Genomic DNA, 24,123 nt, shown 5'->3' on the forward strand with positions numbered 1-24,123 from the left:
CGACTTGGAGCAGGATGCAGTTTCTTCGGTGTTTTCCGCCCACTTGCAGCAGCTTCCTATACCATTCAAAACCTTATGCCGACCGGGCTAGCCGAGTGGGTAAAGTACCTGCCCGGCAACCCAAAGGTCGCGGGTTCGATTCCCGCCTCGGGCTTGGATCAAAGTACTGCAAAAAACCTTGGGAGGTGCAATATGGCCACAGAAGCCGATGCGCCAACAACTACCAAATCAAAAAAAAAAAATCAAAACCTTATGGATACCAAACTTCGATACACTAAAATTTTTCGACTTGCACCTATCAATAATTTTCGCATAACTGTACCCTTCTTCGGAAAGCGCGGTTATGTAACCTTCCAACGAGGGGTCCAATTTCCGAGGCATGTCGACATTAAAACAACTTCTACAACTGAAGCACCTATTGATAAGTTTGGGACTGTGCCTGCGCGAAAAAAAATTTACATTGCTGCCGTACCTCACACGCAGGATTAATGTCAAAATCGTTATCAAAAGGCTGAATCAACCTCTGTATAATTAATTTATGATGTCCTTATCTCTTTTAGCAAATGTTCGATAAATCATCGATAGGACACCATGGGCCTTCCTTGCAACCTGCCTGCGATGCTCGGAGAACTTCATGTATGACCGTATTGTAATACCTAAGTCCCTTTCCTCCACTAATATCTATAGTTCAACTCCACCAAGTGTATAAGTTATTTTGGGATTACTGTTCCCCAGGTGTAATACCTTACACTTTGCTGCATTAAAGCATAGCTACCATTTTTCTGGCCATCACTAAAGTCTGTGTAGACCACTCTGAAAAAAGTTCTGCTTGGCGGTGATCATTAACTACTTCACATACTCTATAATCTTTACGACATCTGGAAATTTAGACATCACGCCCTCTATCCCTTCATCGATGTCATTTATGAAAATCAAAAAAACAACAGTGGCCCTAATACTGATCTTTGGGGAACCCCACTTCTTACATCAACCCAGTCTGAGGAATAACTATTTATCACAATCCTCTGCCTCTTGGCCTGAAGCCATCCTGCTATCCATCTAAGAATTTTTCCCTTTCCCATGATTTCAACCTGTTCCAGCTTATAAAGTAACCGCTCATGTGGAACAAAGTCAAATGCTTTGCTGAAATCCAAATAAACAATGTTGAAATTATTCCCTAGATGCAGCTGGTGAGTGACCAACTCAAAGTAGCTAACTAGATTTGTTAAACATGATTTTCCCTTTATAAAACCATGCTGAGATTCGTTCAGCATTTCATTTCTATCTAAATAATCCTAAATTCCACCTTCGATCATTGCCTCCATGATTTTCCGTACTACTGAAGTTAGACTGACAGGTCGGTAATATCCCACTTCACTCTTAGAACCGCCCTAATTTATTAGAGATACATTGGCACTTTTCCAATCCAACGGAATCACTCCTGAGTCCATTGATGCTCTCATAATTAGCCTCAATGGTTCAATGATTCATTTGCCGCCTCCCTTAAGATTATAAGATAAATACTATCAACCCCAGGAGCCTTACTGGCCTGTAGGGTCGAAAGTTTTCATTAAATAATCATGTGAAATTTCAACATCATTAATTAAATTTTTTTCAACTTCACTCCCAGAATTTCTCATTGACGTGAAGGGTTTTTCTTCTGTAAATATCGATGCAAAGTAACTGAGTTTATCTGCAACATTAGCTGGGATATCTAATACTGTTCCACGTCTATTACATAAGGGTTCGATCTGGTTTGTCCTTCTCTTCTTTGCATTTATATAACCGAAGAATTGCTTATCCCCGCTCTTTGCTCTCCTTGCCAGTGATTTCTCATAATCTGCCTTTCTCAGACTAACCTTTTCTATGGCACTGATACAGATTACTTTGTAGCCGCTATAAGCTTCAGTACTTTTTATTGCTCTGGTACGTTTCCATGCCATCTTTTCTGCTCACGTAATCTGGCAACTTTGTTATTCATCCAGCTTGGAATCCTCCTTGTGGAGTTTTTTTTTTTTTTTTAGTGGTATATACGCATTCAAGGCTTCTGTGATTAATGTTTTAAAGGTATACTCTAATTCAATTGTATTCGCTCTCTGTGTGATATCTACCCCGTTAATAGTACCTTTAGGCATCATAATTTCCTTTTCTGAAATTATAACCCATTCCCTTGCATTTAACTACTGCTCTCTCTCTCTCTCTCTCTCTCTCTCTCGTCCACCGTAGAACTCCGTGATGACGTCCTGCTACTGATTCCTGTACTGTTAGCCCTATTATGTCATCTGTTTAATGGGTGATAATGAGGTCTAGACTATTCTTTTCCCTAGTACTTCCCGACATGTTGGTACAAATAAAAATCATCTAGGTTATTTAAAAATTTTGTCCCCCATGTGGAGTTTCCTTCCCATTTTCTCCAGTCAATTAGATTCAAATTAAAGTCACCCATAATAAGACATTGGAGCTTACTTGCTCATTCTATTTGCATATAGAGGCTCTTAGAATAATCTTCACAATTACCTGGCATGTAGATTTCTCCCATTGTCATTATATCTTTGCTTACAACTATCTCACGCCATACAGATTCTGGCATGAGAAACGTCTGAATCCCGGAAAGCTTTCGTCGCGCTCAGGTTGTTTTTGATAAGAAGCATGATCCCACCACAACTTCTGTCTGCCCTATATTTCCTAAATACATTGTACATAAAAAAATACAAAAAGCGCAGCCATTATCAACCCATTGCAGGATGGAAGCCTCCTCAACAATTCATGTTGAGAGAAATGGACCATAATCTGCCACGCTGGTCCATTGCGGGTTGGCAGATCGAGCGTATTCAGCAGTCAGGGGCTTGAACCCCGGTCTGCTCAAAGAGCGTTTGCTACTGCATTCCCACTCCTGACCACTCGGCTACGGACGCATAAATTGTACATACCGTACTGAAATTCATCATCCCATATTTCCAGGTGGCACCACGTTTCTGTAAGCCCTATTATGTTAGCGTTACTTAAAATAAATAAAATAAATTTTCTGTTTATACTCCGGGACGACAAAACGGTCAGAGGAGTTCACAAGATCGACAGAATACAAGAAACAGCACCGTATTTAGCAGTCACGGGCTTGAACCCCGGTCACTCAAGGCACGTGTACTAATGCACCGGCGCACTGACCACTCGGCTACGGCGGTGTACTTGTCGTAACCAGCATTTCGAATTCACTCATTTTATTCACATTTCTGACATTATTGTATAAACAATTAAGATTTAGTGTTCTTGTGAAGTTAGCTACCCTGACACACCCCTTAAATTTATTTAAGCTCGCTTCCCTGACATTAGCTACTCGCTCATTTGAAACGTTTCTGCCCTCAGAACATCTTGCTAACATGTTTTGTTGCGGTAACAAACAAGAGTTTTTTGCGATATGTCCAAGCGTTACTTTGACCAGTATTATCGGATAAACGCGTAGCTATATTACCCTCTTCCCCCCAAACTAGCAGTTTCTCTGAACTTTTAAGGTATCCTCAATAATACTGGCACAAACCCTTGCACCCCATTTGTTTAAATGTATCCCAAAGCAGATTCCTTCTACATACAAGGGCGGACCAAGCTGATAGAAATTTTCCCCCAAAAGCCTTGAAGAGTCCTTCAATTCTTGAGTGAATCCACAAGGCTTTCAGTATTGTTTGTTTGTTATTTGGTTTTTAGGAGCATTAGCAACTAAGGCCATATTGCTCCGTGGATATGCGGTGGTCATTCCCTGACCTTTCCGCATCCTTCGTATTTGGTGGTGACGGGCTCGAACCCCGGTCTAATCAAGAAGCGTGTGCTACGCACTGCTACCCACCTGGCTACGGAGACGCCTGCTTTCAGTATATGACCCCTCCTATCGTGCTGGGCAGAATTGCAGACACGTAGATATTGTGACCTAACTCGCGGCATTTCTTCAGCATGGTGCTATATTTGTTTAACAAATCGTCAGATCGTGTATGTTTATATCATTAGTCCCCACATGAATAATAATATTCTCTTTACCCCCATTAAAATCTGAATCTTTTGGTGAAATCATTAATTGTTGCTCCCTGCAGATATACCCCGGTTCTAGTCCACTTATCCTTATTACAAAAAAATATTTCCGTTTCCCTGACATTGGAGTCTCCTAATAGAACAAAGTTCTTTTGAACTAAATTAATTTGCACTTAGTTATTCTGTTCTAGGGCCCGAATTGGGAGTGCATCACTTGGTAGGTTGCTAGAATCTTGAGTGCCTGACGCTTGAGTCCTTCAGCTCCCAGTTACATTAATCTCGAGGGCAAGCACCCGTTTTTTCATTGACTCAAATTGTTCTAGCAGCAATGCACCAAATCTTAATTTTAACTTAAGTTCGGTTCGCTCCGTACAACTGTGACAAAGAAGAGGGGGCCTCCATAGCCAGGTGGGCAGGAGCAGCAGTGCGTAGCACATGCTTTTTGATTAGAGCGGAGTTCAAGCCCTTGACCACCAAATATGGAAGATGCGGAAAGGTCAGGGAATGACTACCGCATAACCTCTGAGCAATATGGCCTTAGTTGCTAATGCTCCTAAAAACCAAAAACAACAACAAAGAAGAGAATCACGAGATGAACTATGATTATCAACTAGGTCGACTTGGAATAAATGCTACTGGTTCTGCAAAGGATAAAATCATGACTAACCGGAAATCGCCATCGGCTATTTCCGCATGAGTCATGATTCCCCGACGAGTTATTATGTCCCAAGACGATGGTAGCATGGTTTTTTCTCCTTGAAACGCGGATATTTCCTCCAGAAAACAAAAAAATAGACCACAGAATACACTCAATTTACAGGCAGTATATTACTGGGAAATATGGCCTTAGTTGCTGGTGTTCCTGAAACCCTACTACAACAACATCCTTCCTTTTACAAGAAATTTTTCTTCTTGACGTTCCTGGCTATTCTTTCAATTACGGAGTTGATTCTCTGGAAATACGCGACACAATCTTCTACCTAATAACTGCCGATTATTAGCTACCTTGACCACTACAATAAATGAAAACCTCCAATGTCTTGATGACTAACGATCTCCCTTCTCATGTTTACTTATTAGTCCAGTCCTTTTGATTTTTCCCTTAACGATAGACGTATGCCGCTTTAAGAGCTTGCCCTAAAACAACTTCCTCATCAAAGATATTCCAACAGAGCTAATGTGATAGCTGAAAATGATGGTTCCATCAGTATTGTGTTGATGCTAATGGAAATGGAAAGTATGTATTTTTTGGAAGATGTGAAGGAGCGATAAAATTTTAAAATAGTTTCTTACGTTTGATTTGATATATTTTAACCACTCTAAATTGATAATCTGTCCATGATAGTCCCATATGACTTTGCACAAAGCCTTCTTATATTTATGCTTCTTTGTATATTATTCCATTGATCTGCTTCACCTAAATAAAAAAAATATAACTCATTACTTTACCCACTAATGTGGGATAAATTCGATCAGTGGATCAATGACATTACCTGAATAATTATGTGATTCTCTGTGATATTTTGTTATATAATCACATTACACCATTTGATGTACGAGATATCATGGCAAAGATATTTGACGTTACTAAATGTTTAAGGATAATTTTGATTTGATCTTCTAATAGCTTGTCTTCTTTTTCTCGTAATTTCATGAGGTGGCATGTTTAGCAGAGATACAACGTTGTTAGCATATCACAAGAGAGAAATCAAAGAAACGGTTTCTTGTAATTCATTCTTCCTTGAAAAAATAAAGTTGCAGTGGCAAATGGAGTTTATAACTTCATTATAACTGTTTTTATGGCATCTGATATAACAGCTCCCAATAAAAAATGGACCATGCTTGGATACAATTTTTGGGTGGGCGCAGGAGTTCAGTTGTGCAACATGAATACCACTGACCACATGCACTATCTCAGGACCACAACCCCTTTGTTTCTTAACTCATAATTCTGTCAATTTTTATTTTTGGATTTTCACTTACAGTTTAATTTTTTCTATTCGGTTATATTAAGTTCTCCAATATCTTTGAAGTGAAGATTTCCATTTTTGGAATGAGAATATAAGACTGCTTCCTTCACCGTCATGGTATTTTCTATTTGCGGAAATTGAGTAAAGAAATCCCGCTTTTTTGTAAAATGGGTCCCGAATTTCTAATGAATAAAATTTATTCTGTTTTAGCCGTGTATTCTGTGCTGTGTTCTTTCGCTGCTGAAGAATTTCTATAAAGAAATGATTTAAAAATTAACACGAAATAATAGGTTAAACTAAAATCACAAAAATGGCATTTTTACCCATATACTGGGTCTGGACGGCCATTTGAATTTTCACGTTGTGTAAAGCCCAGTCAGTTAAAAAGAAAAATAATAATGAAATGTTAAACAAAATTTATTGAAAGATTTTACAGTAATATTAAGTTTGAAAATCCATTAAAAATATTACATAAATATATGTTTATTTTATTTTATTATTTATTTATTTTTTTTTTTACAAAACAGAAACATTTTATGTTCTATGTTGTTCTGTTCTGTCTATTTCTACACTCGATGCACTATTCCTCGTCCAGTTAATGGTTCAGAAAGCTTTGGCTAAATAAAAGGTAGAGAATGTGCCTTTTTCTTAGTCTCAACATTCCGTCTTTTATTTCTCAGTATAATTTGGTGATGTTCAGACATTCTGTAGAGCTTGTTACCTGCCGTTCCTTTCTTACGTGATGTGAGCCTAGGTAGAAGCGAAATTTTCGTAAAACGTTTTTGTTAGTCTGTGGTACACTGTGATGCTTAGAATTCATTGGAAATTTTATTGCTGAGGTTGATCGTCCCAGCTGTTGTATCTTCTTGAAATTCAGCAGGAGTAAATTGATTCGAGGGTTCATCAATATTTTGATTTCCGTAACGCCTGTATCTTCGTTTAGACTTACTCTTAAGTGCAACTTCGAAGGCTGCTCCCAGTATTATTGTAGTTTGGTAATTTTTCTTCCTTTTGTCTTTGTTCTTTTTCTTCCTTTGGTCATTTTTAAATCAATAGGTGGTTTGTTACCTACAAACTACCTAATTTTGGAGTGTTAGAGAATAAAAAAAGGATTATAATGCCATTTCCAACTGAATAATACAGTGTGTCATTCATTTGTGTGGGATCAAGAATTAAAAGAACTTTCTCGGTGGTTTATGGGATAAATTTTCTTTTAGCCATTTGACAAATATTTGGCGAAATTGAACGATTTTTGCTTGAGTACGAGCTGTACTCACCTCGAATATCCTGATAGTCAGCTCTGGATGTCTTAAAAATGATCCGGAAAAGCCTATTCGGATTTTTTTAAAATTAAATTAAATCAAATCTGTGCTTTGAATTAATGCAAAAAAAAACAATAAAATAAAATAAATTAACATATATACTACATTTAATGTACTGTAGATGTGCATTAATTTATATATAAATATAAAGCAACTTAAACTACAAATTAATAATGAAATTAAAAATTTTACTTGGTCGAAAAGAGAAGCATAAGGAAGAATTTGTGGGAAATCTTTCACCACTCAAAGGTAGGGCGTCTTTACCTACAACTGGTGCAAATGTGGCCACGTGATTCAGTACTTCAAAACTCCAAATAAACTGACATTGTCACCTTAAAAAATTTACTTTCTGTACATGTAAGCCATTTTAATTAATGTAATATTAATTTGTAATAACTCTATCCAACATTCCAATGTTGGATAGATTTATGAAATATGCATTGTAACTTTAAAGTTATAAAATGAGTCGACTCGCCATTTACATTTGGGTAAAAAAAAAAAAAAAAAAAACCGAGAAACCTCGTTGAAACTCCAATTCCAAATTCCTTCACTTCTTGTATCCTAAAGAAAGAACAACTACCCCAATATATTATATACTGTACTGGCTAGTAAATTTAAGAAATACAGAAAGAGCATCTTTGCCCATTTTATCCAATATTTTCTGTAGGTACCAATTTTTTCTGAAGCTTATACATTCCTCTTTTATTTCCTAGCATCATACTGGAGTAGATAGAAACATAGTCATACCAGTCCTTTATTTACATGTTATTAAGTAAATTTTGACTTCACATCTTTCTACAAATGTACTTTGTCTATTCTATTTCTTTAGATATTCTATAGAATATTGCGCGCTCGAGAGAGAGAGAGAGAGAGAGAGAGAGAGAGAGAGAGAGAGAGAGAGAGAGAGAGAGAGAGAGAGAGAGAGAGAGAGAGAGGGGGGGGGGGATTATTTTGCTGCCCAACAGTATCAGTTAGTAATACTGACAGCATATCGAAATGATTCTCATAATTTCAAGAAGTTGCATATTTAACTGCAGTATAATAGTGTTGGTATGTTGTCAGTGTTACTAATGATTAATTACAGTGGCCAGCTAACGAGCCGTGTACTCCCCACAGAGCGTAAACTATACGATATTATTTCTTTCTCCGGGATGTTAGTAAACAAAAATAAAACTGCTTAATTAAAAGTTTTGAAATATGGATAGTATTTCTGTGATATATAAGAAACTAGAAAAGGAACAGTGACCATGTGTCCACTTGTTACTTCGAGTTTGATTGCACCTACATGAATAATGCAGTTGGATTTGCGTACGAAGTCCTTAATGATCTTCTAATAAAAGCATGAAATGAAGTGTCCTATTGGGACACTTCATTTCATGTCAAGAAAAGACATCCCCTAAAAATTAGTTTATTTATGTAAAATGCCCTTCCCGTCCCTTTTTCATTCACTTTCACAATGTTCACATTAAATTCGTATATTAATTTTTTTTATATATAACATATACATTTTGCAGTATAAGAAAATTGTTGATTTTGTATTGGCCTTTTGTATTTTTTCAAATATTTTAAAGTTTACAATAATGTGGGGCAGTATTTGTGACGAATTACTTATGTATGAGAAAATGTCCTCAGACAACCCTTCAAAAACTTATCTTTTAGCCCAGTGCCCAACACGAGAGTGAAGTAGCATATGCGTTTTAGACCGTAGTTCAAGCCTGCTTGATTGCTACATACTGTTCAATGTACTCATTGTTAAAGGATTAATTATAAACGCTTTTATCTAATGGTCGTGCTGGAGTATAAACAAGACTTTTTTTTTGCCCTCAGATTCAAAGAAATTGATTACAGTATAGTTTTCATTTAGAAAAAAGGTATACAGGACGGTGTTCTTGAGGACCGTCAACCTTATTAAATCGGATCAATTATTTAATTAATTAATCCAAAAGAGATACTAAACTCCTTACTTATGAGCTGCCATTTCTTTGACTTAAGGAATGATTCAAGTTCATGTTTACCCCCCCCCCCCCCTCACTCCCTCACTCCCTCACACATATACGCATATATACACAATAAATGTATTTAATTGCAAGATGATTGCAGTAAATTGCAGATCACTTTCCGGATTCTTCTAAGTTATTCATTACAAGTACAAAATTTGACATAAAGAATTTTTTAAAGTATGAATTTCTTGACTCTCAGAAGTGTAATATATTATATACATTAGTATACCAGTAAGTTTGGCAACAGATTTATTTAAAATCTACTGTAAAACTGGAATTTGACATGACGATAATTTGACATGTTGATACTGAAGAGGGAGATCTTCACCTGTCCCTTCAGCATTGCTAAAAATCATTTTATCAGTATCCCAAAATTTCACTTATTACACGACTGGTGTGTCAAATATAAATATTTGATATGTAGTATGAGATTCTCCTACAGTAAGCTACTTATTTAAAAAAAAAAAAAAAATGAAGTACAGTAAATGGGAAAAAATCTATGCATTTGGTGAGATTGGATGGTGAACCCAAACTAATTATATCTCATTTTTCAAATATAGTACAAGAGCACAAACCATATTGCAAGGCTGTTCACCTGAAACTGAAAAGAAATTATGGGGTTGTGGGGATGAATACTAAGATTTCAATTAGAGGTGACTGTCGAGAAATGGATTGCTGAGATTCCAGTGACCCAACCATAGCAATTAAGATTTAAGTCATTTAACGGGCCGCTTTATTCGTACTAATATTGTTGAAATAAATCGATAAATATTCAGAAAATAATTTTTTTCCTGCTTTCTTTCAGGTATTCATAGCACCCAGATCGCAGTCGGCGAAGGAACTTATAGGTAAGTTTTGCCGGTAGTTTAATATGTTGTAGGAAAGTTTTATATCTTTCTTTGAGGAATATTCTCATGTTTGTAGTTAAAAAATGCCATCATATGAAATATTGCTAAATCCTTAACAGTAGCCTCGCCCACTCATGGCATTTGCCATGAATTTATGATAATTGATTAGATGAATTGTAAATCTCGTGCTGTGGATCGATCTCAGCTAGCTAGTATCGTAATCTTATATCTGCATACCGATTATAGACCAACCTAATTTTTAATTCAAAAGGTCTGGCCTCATTTATATTGCATTTTATCTATTTAGTGAATACGAGTGGTGTGTATCAGTAATTCTGTGCATTAGCCGTAAAAGCTTTCTCGCAGTTAAAATTGAAACATTTCTCGAGTTACCTTATTATTAAAATTTTATGACCAACAAATAACACGAACTGAATATATTTCATACGAACCTTTTGTAACGATAGGTGTTTATTTTTTCGTATTTGCCTGCTAGGAACATGAGATAAGAAGCCTATAGAGATAATAAAATAGCGCTTCATTAACCAGCTCCCTTGTACAATGCAAGTGACACGTACTTCCGCGTCCGTTTAATGACAGGAGTTCTTTTAATCTATAGTTAGTCTCAGAAGAGACTGTTTACTTCAAACTGTTTACCTGCAGTTCCCTATAAAATGAACCAGTTTTCTTTCCATAAGCAAATTCTGAAGGCCAACTGAAACCTTCTGTTAAAGTGTATTCGATAACTGGGAGATGCCTATAAAAGCCTACCGAGAAAGCTGTGAGGGAGAAATTAAAAGTAAAGGTAGTTGTGCGGTGAGGAACATTTTGGTATCTTTTAGCTTGGTGCAGTTAGCTCTTCGATTAAATAGCACGTCAACAACTAAGACCAGATTGTTCTAGTCTTAGGAATTATCTCTGCATATTAACTGCTATGGCCTCGGCCGTCTAGAGAATAAACTAATATTTATTTTTATTACAAGTTGAAGATGTCACAGTGATATCAAATTATGTTAACGAAAGTATTTCTCTAACCCTCGTTCAAGAGAAGGCCGGAAATTCACAGAATACCACTGCTTCCCCCATAAGTCTTTGCGCCGGCGAGTTATTTGTTACCCTTCTTAACCCGCTAACTACTCTAGTCCTTGTTATAAAAGCTATTAAAGAAGGAACTGACTATAAAGTCCATCAACTTTACACAGAGACAAAAATCCAGAAGTTACTCCTGCATTGATTGTGAGCGAAGGGAAAGCCGGAATGGACGACCATTACATAATTCAAGCCGCTTTTGATGTTAATTTTAATTCGCTTATAGATTTGCTTTAGCATTTTTTTGCATTCGTGGGGGGAGCGCTGTGGTTTTTGAATACGCTCATCCCGTGAGAGAACTATTGTGCTGCTGAAGTGTGGGGATTAAATAATAACCAGATCAGACAACAGTGATTAATGTGGGGATCTTATAAGATGGCGTCCTCTCCCGTCTGTTATTCTTGGCTTTAGTCTTCCTGATTATCCATGAGTGGCATGATACCATATCATAATATGTAACATATACCGATGATATCAAAGTGCTCACCCGCATCGAGTTTGATTCTTCCTGTCTGGCAACTTTCAGCCTGATTTAATAGTAAGCTTGATGGGTTTGAGAACGATCTGCCTTCGTTAGGCCTCTTGATAAATCCAGATAAGTTGTATACCGCTCTGAAACCAAATGCAACAATTTTCAGACCGTCATTACGAGAGTAAAGTCATTCAAAATGAGCTTATCCAATCAGACTTTGGAGTTATCTTTGAACGCAATCTCTGCTTCCGTAGCCATCTAGGTGCCTGCCATCAGGTTTCTCGAAGCTTCGCTGGCTCACAAAATTACTTCTCCATAACGGAACTTTATTAGTGCCACCGTTTATCTAGCAATCATCTATGCCAGTAATGAAATCTAGATCGCCACTGCACCACGAATTAAAAAATCCATCCCTCAGAATTCTGGCTGCTTAAATTGGCATCGACAAAACTTTGCCTTCTTCTCCAACAAATTAGCACCCGTATGGTTCAATAGCTTCACCTGAATAGTTGCCCTCAACTATTCAAGAGAGGAGAATCCTCTTCCCAATGACAATGTCGGTGCAATCTCCGAACCAAACATTTGGGAACAGTGTTCACACATGTGCCACCGCTTGGACTGAGCCCAGAATTAGCACTTATCTGTCACAGCAACAGATACACGTTCGTTCACGAGCGCCTAAATATGACACACGTTCAGCAGAATCTACATAAGATACACAGAAACAGACGCACGTTCAGGAGAACCTACCTACATAAGATACACAGCAACAGACACACGTTCAGGAATACCTGCATGAGACAGGTATTCAGCACCAAACCCTGTTAAATTCTATTTCGAAAAATGCGTAATTTGTATTATAGAAAGTTTCATACGAAAACAACTTTTTCCCATCATTCTGGAGCCATAAACACTATTTTATTTAATTAATTAGGTTAAGTTAAGTGACGAATCATATTTCTTAAGAATATATGATTCTTCACTTAACACTGCTTGTAGATTTGCAACGATTGACAGAAATCATAATCAATCAAAAAATATTATCTGAAAATGAACTTTTATACTTTATAATCCCGGCACTTGATTTTTCATCTGAACTGGAAAATTGGTTTGAAATTCCGAACGAATCAACTTTCTTTCGGTATATCGATATTCAACTTCCAGCAAATTTTGACTATTAAAGTCCTCACACAGATTTTATTTAAACTTGTTTCAACGTATGTAAGTGATTACTACATTTTCTCAAATAACGACCTACTTTTGTGTCCCCAGAATACACAAAACTGATTTTTTTTCCCATTTAGCCATCAATCGCATAACGCCAGTTTTGAATAGACTCTGTTCTAAGTGTAATTACTATAGATGATTGTATTCAGTTAAATTACATAAAGCGTTGCGTATGCCATAACGCGCACTATGGCCATAGTTGCCGATGCGCCTAATAAATCCCTAAACAAACGATATGCCATAACGCACAAATTCAGTGACCACAACAGCATGAAGTGAGTGTTCAACCTGCGGCCCACTCCTTCATATTGTGCGGCCCATTTCCATGTAGCCAGCTTCAAGTGTTATGCGTTGTCCTAGTTTCAAACTAGCGAGTGAAAACATAATTTCACATTGGCTTTTTAATAATATTCGATTTTTCTTTGTTGCTTTCTCATGTGTGTCATGCGTTGCTTTCTCATCTGTATCTTCTGTTGCTTTATCATGTATCTTCTTCAGAATTCAGCAATATTATTATAACCATATAACACTAATGTTATTTTTTATTATTTAGTAGTTGGTAAATTTTTGTATTTTATTATTAAATTTAAAAAATAGTAAATACAAATAAAGATAAAAATTAAATTCTATTTCGAAAAATGCGTAATTAATTGCATGGAGTATTCAAACCCTTCAAGCGGGTTTTGCGCACCGCAACACCCGCTTTCAGCGACAACCCATGCAGCGTGCAACCTTCAGTAGTTTATCTGTTTTGGTCCCTGGTATAGGACCAAACCTTGACTGATGGCAAAGTTTGTCACCAGTCAAACTACACTGGAATTAAAGTGTAGTTTGAACCGTAAACTGCTTCCGGCGTATTAATTTTTAAAATACTGTACAGTGATTATTTTTCGAACACACTACTTGAAAATATCGAACCATTGTTTCGCCTTAGATAACTGACTGTTTTTACTTTCTTTTACTTGCCGAATCGAAAACTATGAGCAAGATAATAATCTCCCACGAAGAGTTGTACCCACTTTTTAATGTTTAGTTGTTTTATTTACCTGAAAACAGTAAAATCACGAATTCGTAATACTGTAAAGCTGATAAACAGTTGGCTGATCATTTGAACAGAGATCGTAGTTCATTATTGGAACTTACCCGTCTTTTCGCGAGGACTCATCATAAGTAGTAATCTCAAGAGGAGTTCTAACAAGGAGACCTTTACCCCTGTATATGATGCCTTCCTGCATGCCTCCTGTGTACTTGGTATCCCACATGACTATAGGAACATCATTATTTTCTCACAACAAGAAATCCTCCGAAGCCATAAACTCGACGCACACCGCGAGGAAGTTGCTGTGCCTCGTTATTTCTGTAATCAGTGTTTTTCTTTGCTGTCAGGAGATTTCGTGTGCTGGAACAGTAATTGAAATCTAACTTAACAGGATGTCCTAAAGGATTTAGAAGCTTTCAGGATACTGCAGAGATGATGAACGTGGTTTAATACTATTCTAGGAAAGGTGTTTAACATATTATTGCTAATAGAGAGCATCCAGGTTCCTGTCGTAAAAATAAATTCTACTGAAAAGACTGGGATCGTCTTTCAACTGATAGGGATTAATATTTTAGATAATGAATTCAAATAGGACATCTTTGTAATGAATTACAAGAATAGGTCACTTTTAAAAATGGCCATTCGAGTAACATTTTTTTTATGCTGAAATAAAATTAACCTAAACTTATCCAAATTATTCTTTTATAAATATGTGTATTTAAAATATTTCCGTTTTAAAAATGGAAAACAATTGTGAGTATACCAGGTGATAATATTGCTGTTCGTACTCTTCTGTATTTAGTCATCGCGTCACTCATGTGGCAGAAAGCCCACAAATGCGGTAATTTTCTGTAATTTCTATCATGTGACCTCCTCTGACTCTATGAGGTAGTTCCAGAGTATAAATAGAAAATTATCGTTATTACCTTGCATGAAAGAAATTTAAAACATTTTTATGTGTGTTTTGACTTTAAAATTTCCCCCTTTATATATTATTTAAGTTGAAGCTATACAACAAATTAACAACCCAAGCTATTTAGATAGCCACAGGTAAACGGAACATACTCTTGAAAAATCACCATTGCTGTCATAGCCTGTTATTAATGAAAGCAAATATGAATTGGAGTAATTCAAATCTGTTGGCGACATTCGATGTCGTGATTCAATATGTTTTGATTTAAGTCATTTAGATAAAATGATATCAGCATTTTTTTTTCCTACCAAAGTCACCATCATTCACTAAAACGGTATTATGAAAAATTAAAGATTGTTGCCAGAATTGTTTTTATAAATAAATAAAATTTTTCTGCGTATGTTATACGGGGTCAGAGACTGAGTATATTTTTTAAAAAAAATGTACTCCAATCGCTCCAAATCCTAGAAGCACGTGTGGGGTTCATTATATAAAAGGCATCATGTTATGGACAATATTGAGAACAACATGAGAAGTATGGAATGAAGATAAAAATCCAGAATAACAAAATTAGTTCCAAGATTAGATAAGTTTATATTTTCTACGTTCTTTAACTGTGCAAATAAAAACTTGAAAAAAGCCATGCTCTCTCTCTCTTAAATAAATTTAGCATATTTGTAACGTATACCACTTTTGTATCATTATAATTTTCAACATAATTTTTTTCGGTTATTATTAATATACTGGCATAAACTAATAATCAAATAGACCACAGAACACTTTATTTTGGCGGGCTTTGCATAGAGAAAATGGCATCTACGAAAAAGTAGCAATGTAGTGACCTAATATGGCATTCGTATGCGATTTAGCCTGGTGTACACGGGTTGAAGGAGAGGGGAAGCGAACCGATATCAACTAAACTCACTTCCTTGTATAACTTTTTTTTTTGATAATTATTTCGAAACGCTATTACTAAAATAAGTGACCGTGGATTTGTGGTTGAAAAAAAAGGAACTTTAAAACGAGAAGCAGGTACTCCTAGTAGTGCAACTGTGGTCGATGAAAACGAACACAATATTGTCATACTTCAAAGTGAGGATGAACAATTGCAGCCTTTTGTTCCCCAAAAATCCGAAGTTAAAAGACAGAAACCAACTAATAAATGACCAGAACGAAAGTATGATGACAGTTATTTGAATTTCGGCTTTTCATGTGTTGGAAATAAAGATGCTCCTGATGCACAGGGAGTCGTATGTAATAAAATATTAGCAAACAGTTCTTTGGCTTCCGCTAAATTTGTGTTTCGTAAGTGTTCCGTTAATATATTGCGAAATGAAAAGTGTTCCGTGACTAAAAAAGTTTGGGAAACGCTGCTGTAGATGACGTATCGAGTTAGCCTGAAGAATCTGGTTGATAATGTTCGGGTTGTGCCGCAAAGTAATTTCACAGTTGGTGCCGACGTACCACAAAGTGATTGTCACATTTACCCTACTGCGGTTCTGCACTTAAGAAGTTGAATATTCGTACAGACAGTGGCGTAACTAGGAATGGCCCATGTCATATCTCATTGACGGGACAATCTAGATGAATATGAAGTTAAAAATGAGAGGATTCTTTATATCAGTTGCGTGTACCAGTTGTTACACAGATGGCGAAAATAAACTGACAATACATCAAATTATGGACGAATGGCATCTCAGAAAATAGCATTCGCTGTTTATATTAATTAATTCAATGCAAAAAAAAAAAAAAAAAAGACTTTAAAAACGCGTCTCTGTAAATTTTGGACTACCTATAATAGACATTCTCCCTTTCATTATACTGGATCTTGTTTTACACCCACAACCTTCCCCCCCCCCCGCCCACCCATCCATACACCCCTTCCATTGACCAATTGCTGACAATTTAATTTGTTCTAAAGACTTTTTTTAAAATTCTTTTCTATACTTGAGATGACTCAACTTAGCAGTTTTCTGACCAAATGCAAACTGAGATATGGCTGTTCGCAGAAATTTATGAGTAGTTCACTTTTCGCCTTCAGGCTTTATTACAGATGGCTTTCCTTTCTTGTTGTAACATTCGTCATTCCTTACTGCATGTCACCAATACAACATCGGACACTTTGTTCTCACCTGTTATTAAATCTGCACATATTCATCTTCTGTGTGTTTCGAGGACATCTTTCCGTCTTTTCTTCGTTACCATGACAACATGGACTTTCATATTTCTTCTAATTACACCACTGCCTGTGCTGCTCTCTGGTAGGATTAAAAACCTCATGACGAAAGCTGTTTCAGATCTTTGGGTAACTTTGATCTCAAAGGACATGAAACTTCTTTTTGCACCTCCACCCTTCTTTTCTGTACTGCCGTTGTTTACTACAAAAAATCCTTTGTTATGAAGAAAATTCCAAGCGTTTTAGTGACGAAATCGCTCTACTGAAGAATATTTTCTTTTACGCTACTTAAAACGGACGCAAGCAATCGGGCTCTGGAAGATGCTTCCAATGAAAAGCTCGAAGGGAAAAAAAAAAAAAAAAAAAAAAGTGAGAGAATGTGAATGAAGACAAGGCGAATGATTCAATCACTTCTTCACAAGATACGCCCTTTAGAAGTATGTTTTGATGTATGTCGGTGAATACTGACTGATGTATTCATTATCTTGTGTTCTGGTGAATAATTAAAAGTGTAATTTGCAAAATAGTTTAAAATGCATGAAGCTTTTTCCAGTTCTTGCTGATACACCGGATAGAAAAATCTCATTTGGAACGAGACCATTTTACTATCAGAGTATATTTTTCAATAACAAGTCACGATTACTGATTGGTGATATATCAGCATTGAACGTCAGCAAGGGTAATCAAAAAATGACCTTTCAGTGAATGAATTAAATAATTAAAAAGAAAACGTTTCACGTGCATTTTAATTAATGCATGTAAAAGGATTCATTTTAATTCATCCCAGCCATTTCGAGTTACGTTTTGAATCCGATCATAACAGAAGTTTAAGATTTATATTCTAGAAACGTTAAACTTATTCATCCAAAATTCTTGGTGAACAAGACTGACTCACACTTCTAGGTTTATATCAAAATACCACTCGTTTGTACAAATTTTAAATGAGAACTTATGAAAGTGCGAATAATTTCGAGTAAAATAGCGCTAGAGAAATTATCTTTACAAGTAAAATTCTGTATTCTATGCATGGTATTGCCATCCGTTGATAACCTGTAAAACAAGTAAACATGCGTAATGCAAGCAAGCAGTAAATGATCATGGCATTCATGTTCATTGAGGGAACATCACTTCAAAACAGTAGTTTAAAACTATTCAACGGAAATTTTGTAGGCAGTTTCTGCATCGTAAGGTACCATCAATATCTGTGATATTGAAGCTCCTGAAAATATTCAGGGAGACATTTAATATCATTTCCAATATTGCTCTTTAGCATTACTTTACTGTATTTGAAAGTGCCGTTGTAGCCGATTGGTTAGACGCGAGGGTGCATAAACACACGTGCCTTGAATTACCGGCGTTCAAGCCCTTGAGTGCTAAATATGATGCTGTTCCTTGTATTATTTCTATCTCGTGGGCTCTGACCGTGTGGTCGTACCGGAGTATACACAGAAAATTAATTTTTCAAGTTCTCATTTTTAAATGTGTGAAGCTGTTACTGGCACGTTTATCAAACATTCTATAAGTGCCAAATGACACAAATTTCTTAATTAATTAAATAGCAAAAGTTTATGCCCATTGAAACTCACTATCAATGTGTATTTGGAGCACTGAAATAAAAGCTAAATTATTAAATAAAATAATATATTTTAAATAATTGTTTGAATTACTGTATTTATTTCAATCTTTCAGATTCATCCATGAGCATTATCTTTTGTTATTTAATTCATCAAGAAGTGTATATTTATTTTAGACTTCACAAGGTATTATTTATGGTTGAAATTTGAGCATTCCCCTCCCCCACTTTAGCGTTCGCATTCTCTCTTTGTCGTTATTTGTACCTGGCCTTGTGACCTAACTTAGAAAAGCTCCAGATTCTAACGTCTATTGTCGTCTGTTCTAACCAATTAAGTCAAGGTTTCTGATCTCGTGCGTTCACTGCAAACCTTAAAGACAGCACTCTAACTGAAACCGAACTCCCATCAATGCACATACCCCCACGAAAATTAGATTTTTGTTCTCTGAAAGGACTACTTTTCAGGCGTTCTTGGCGTTCTTGCTAGGGGAATGGTTTACCTGTCTTTCACTTCCCATTTACACTGGATGCCCATTCCTATTGACTGTCTCCAATCAAATGATGCGACAATCCTCTTTCCATCCATTTGTTGCCATCACCAGAGATAGTCAAGTTGTCTGCGTGTGCCTAATCCACAGACGATTAAGGAAAAGACCATATTATTAAGGATTCTTTTACTTACAAGGAGCGCGTAATCATATTGGGTTTTAGGCTGGCTTCGCTTGATTGTACGGAAGTAGTTGCTTTAAAGACTCGCAAAAGGAAAAGAGGAAGCCCTTTCGCTAACATCACACATGTTGGGGAATAGAAATGTCAGAGAAGCTTAAGGTAATCCTATTAAAGGTAAAGCTACAAGTTGATTGTATTAAAGGATTTCTAATTGTTATTAAGACAGTGTCAAAGCTTATCAGCTGGGATTGTGGCATCTCGAAAGATACATTTGGTAAGTAACTAGGATACAAAAAAATAGCAGGCCCCCCCTTCATTTTAAAGGTACATTCCTGTTTCCGTTTTTCTTATCTGTTTCTCCCTTTTTATCTTTTTTTTTTTTTTCCATTTCTCTCTACAAGAGTCTCATAATTCACTGTTTTCCACGTAGATGTGATATCCTTACCATTCTATTTGGTATGGAATGGTAAGGATATTTAAAAAAGGTATTAAAAAAGGTGAATGAAAAACAGCTTTGTTATCGGAAATGATTACCCATCGCTTTCTGAACTGCAATGCGAGAAGGACTTTTGGGAGGCTCTCAGATGACATATTTTCTTGTACAACGTCATCCATGCAATGAATGGATTGGATGATTAGCATGCAAAACTGTAGGTGCGAAGGGCCTTCTAGATATTCTTCAAAAAACAATCGAACTTGACGTATAATTGTTCATCTCGATCATAACAGTGCTTGTATTCTGTATATTCTTGTATCTTCATTTCACTGCGTTGCATTGCCTCTCATGTAAGACTTAATGCAGTCGAATCTCCCAAATCCGATCAACCTTGGGACCTGAACTTTGCTGGATCTCGGAATTGGGTAGTTTTCTGGTGGTCATATTATAGTTTTAGTGTTTTTTATTCCGCAGTTTATTGTGCATAGTATTGGAGGATACAGTACTATATACAGTTATCTTATCGTAGATGTGTATTGTAGATCGACAGAAAGATAACGTGGAAACAACAACATTTAAATAAAAGAAATCCTGAAAATTAACATTTCAAAATAACTTCCCCAGTACAGTGCCATTCAGTCTGTAAGGTCTGATTATCCTGCGGGAGGAGATTCCCTTTCACACAGTTATCCCTGCCCGTTAACATCTTTTTGCAGAGTGAACTGAGGGCTTTCATCAGCTCAGTAAACAGGATTGTGACGATTCAATGTCCATTTATTTTGAATGTGGCTTCATCTGATCATATAATTGCATCCTCAAAAGCACCGATTCTACCATTTTTATGTCAATACCACTCAAAATTGTTTTCGTCGATCTGAATCATCTTCTTGTTTTGCATGGTAATCGAGGTCTAAAAGGCTTCAAATTTATGTCTTTTAAAATTCTTATAAATACTCGATTAACTCACTTGCAGTTCTCTTGTGTCTTGTTGATTTCTGTGGGGAACTTTCGAATTTATCTATGACAGCTTCAACGTTTTCGATACTTATTTTATTGATATTATGTACAATTCCATGTTCCTCAGATGTATCATGCAGACGGGTTATTATTATACAAGTAGGAACCCTTGTTCTGTATTGTCTTTCCCATACACACTGAAACTCTACGACATTTTCAAATTTCCAGTACCACTTAAGACTCCTTTCTCTCATCAAAATTTAATTGTGTTCACCGTCATTTCTGTGGTTTCAGCCAATCTCGAAAAAGAAATAATATAAATCAATCATCTATTCACGAATTATGGATTGTTAAAGTGTGTATATAATTTATATATAACCTCACTGTAATCTACTTTGTTATACCTTTTGCATGTTTATTTCATTACGCCGTGCTTTGCATTGTATTTTAATCTTATAATACAACGCAGATGACAACCATACAGTTCGGCATTATTAATCGTAATATAGTAGTGCGCACTTTTATTAGGTTTTGACCTGACTTGTATAGCGTTATGTATTTCATTCGCGTTGTAACTGTGTGTATAGTGTACTCCAAATGCATTGTAATCGTAGTGTCATATCTTACCTTTTACCAATAGCGCCTCCATAGCCGAGTGGTCATGGACGGAAGTGCAGTAGCACACGCTCTTTGAGTAGACCGGGGTTCAAGCTCCTGACTGCTAAATACGGTCGATCTGCGAACTCGCACTGGACCAGCATGATAGATTATGGTCCATTTCTTTCAACATGAATTGTTGAGGAGGCTTCCATCCTGTAGTGGACTGATAATGGCTGCAGTTTACTTTTTGTTTTTACCTTTACCATACTCATAATTATGTCGTTGTTTCTAGTGTCCTGCAGAACAGAAAAATTATCATGGAATACACGCAATTTATAGACATAATTATACGGATTCTTCAAGGCCTTGAGCTACAGCTAAAACACATATTTAAAGGAATAACAATGTACGCTACATAGAAGAAACAATATTTATTCTGTAACCAACTTTAAATTTCACAAATGGTTATACTTTTTCATAAACAAGTCTGTCGATGTAATATGTCATATTATATCAATCATCTTAGGAATCAAATTAGAATATGTTGCTGTCTCTTTTGTATGGTCGATATCTTTGCAGTCGCTAACTGAGCTCAAGCTCACCCTATTTTCACTCAAAATATTTCCTGAGACTCCCTTATAATTAAATGTAATGTTTTTTATCTAAGTGAACAGCCAAAGTGTTGTATAGAACTAAAACTTCCATTTAAATAAATATCAACCGTTATGTGGATTTAACCTTTAGAATTTTTGCCTTTTCCCTACGCAGTGCAATACTGTAGGATTGTCATGGTTATCACAACATGGAATTTGAAATCAAACAAAATTTGTACGCTTTATTGCCTCCTGTGTACTATTTCGAATTTCGATCATGGGAGATCTTTTTGCTCCCATTGAATGATGCTAAGGTTTGGGCATACGTTTAACTTAAAGATAGTTGTCCTTGCTGTGTCTCAGGTTTTTAAATGTGGACCGGACTCGCCTGTTGCTATACAATTTAAAAAGGTATTAACAACTTGGGCAGAGTCGTATACAGGATGATTCAAAATGGACTTTACAACTTCATAAGTGTATAGAAATTTATTCAGAAGACTTATATAATTTATTGAACTGTCATATTGTAAAAAAAAAATCAAATTTTTCCTAAACAGTCATTTTGGTTCGATGTGACCGCCATTGGTGATACGGCAGACATCCCATCTGAACTCAATTTCCTCCCAAACGCGACGTAACATATCCGGCGTAACTTCTATAACTGCGGCGGTGATTTTAGTTTTGAGCTCGGCAAGATTGGTAGGTAAGGATGGAACCAACACTCGGTCTTTAATGAAATCCCATAGAAAAAAGTCTAGAGGTGTCAAATCTGAGGAACGAGGTTGCCATGCTCGACCAGTCCACCGACCTGGGAAACGGTTATTGAGGAATTCCCTTGCCTCCGTCAGGTAGTGAGGAGGTGCTCCGTCTTTGCTGAAAGTGAAAACGTCCTTGGTGGCCATCTTCGTCGAACTGTGGAATGAGAATCCAGATACACGATATGTACCGTTGATGGTTGTCTCATGGAAAAAGAAGGGTCCATAAACTTTTACTTTGCTGAGGGCGCAAAAGACATTCACTTTTGTGCTGTCACGAACATGTTCCAGACTTGCACACGGGTTTTCGTTGGCCCAAATCCTGCAGTTGTGGGTGTTAACCCTACCACTAACATAAAATGTGAAAGTAGCCATTTTTGAATTGCAAGCCGCTCGCGTTTACGGAATTCGGTACTGCGGCACTATGTCAGTAAAACTTGATGTTTTTTGCTACAATATGACAGTTTAATAATAGATTATAAGTCTCCTGAATAAATTTCTATACACTTACGAAGTTGTAAAGTTCTTTTTGAATCACCCTGTATAATGATAATGGTATTTATCACTAATCGTCTTATGGATAATAGTATATGTCTCTAAGTTGAACATAAACTCAAGCCTTAGTGCCGAGTGCTTGTCGTTGGTCTCCTGAGAGCAGAATGATCCTCATGGTCGAAAATCAAACGCAGTAAATCGTACGAATATTATTTCATTTCAGTTTCTGCGTTGAAATATCCCACTGCAATCTTATAGTATTGAATATTAACTCCAAAAATGAATACGATATTCATGAAAGCGCGGATAACCTTTTTATTCATTGGCCCGTTTTATATCCGAGAAAATTATCCAACCAACATGGGCAGTTTTTATTTCTAACTTTGTAGTTTAAGTACATCTTAGCTTAGAGAAAGTTTCTCTGTTCTGTTCTCATCCCTCCTCCAAGTAATTACGGTATTGACGGCTGGTTTTTTGTATTTCTCTAGGCGTATAAGAAACGACGTTTAATTTCCACAATAACTCATAGCGATTCCAAAAGTGAACTTTATATCCGAAAGATATGTCGGGCACTCCAAATATTTAAGATGACGATCTGACTTCTAATTTTACCCCTTTTGTGTTTCGTTTTTATAGCTCACGCTACAGAAATTCCAATGTAAAAATACCAGGTGCAGCCAACTCGCTTTTGTATAGCGCTTCGATTTTCTTTTTCTTAACAGTCCCGTTATAGCTCCAGGTTGGTCTGTTCGCCGATGCTAATATTGTCTACATCACCGCCTCTCCATTCCAATTTCGATTAATAATTAATTGGAAATTTCTGGCCTCCGAAAGGGTTTCATTTCTAGTCTCTTTCGAAACATCCAGGTTGCTTTTCTGGTCTTTAAAGTACACGGAAGGGTTGAAGTACATTAATCTTGCATCACTGCAGATAGTCGATGTTCCGATTAGATATTGTTTAGGATTCACACA

General features: G+C 36.4%; 1 protein-coding gene across 1 annotated transcript in view; it reads left to right on the plus strand.

Moving 5' to 3' along the window:
* cv-c (RhoGTPase activating protein) overlaps nt 1-24,123 on the plus strand; it is a 534,147-nt gene that overhangs the window by 236,343 nt on the left and 273,681 nt on the right. Inside the window, exon 6 of the mRNA XM_090369318.1 lies at nt 10,115-10,157. Coding sequence (XP_090225444.1) covers nt 10,115-10,157 — 43 coding nt within the window. The remainder of the gene's footprint in view (nt 1-10,114; nt 10,158-24,123) is intronic.

Source organism: Mastigoproctus giganteus, chromosome 3 (assembly GCF_048544385.1).
Source record: "Mastigoproctus giganteus isolate SK-2022 chromosome 3, ASM4854438v1, whole genome shotgun sequence".
NCBI lineage: Eukaryota > Metazoa > Arthropoda > Arachnida > Uropygi > Thelyphonidae > Mastigoproctus > Mastigoproctus giganteus.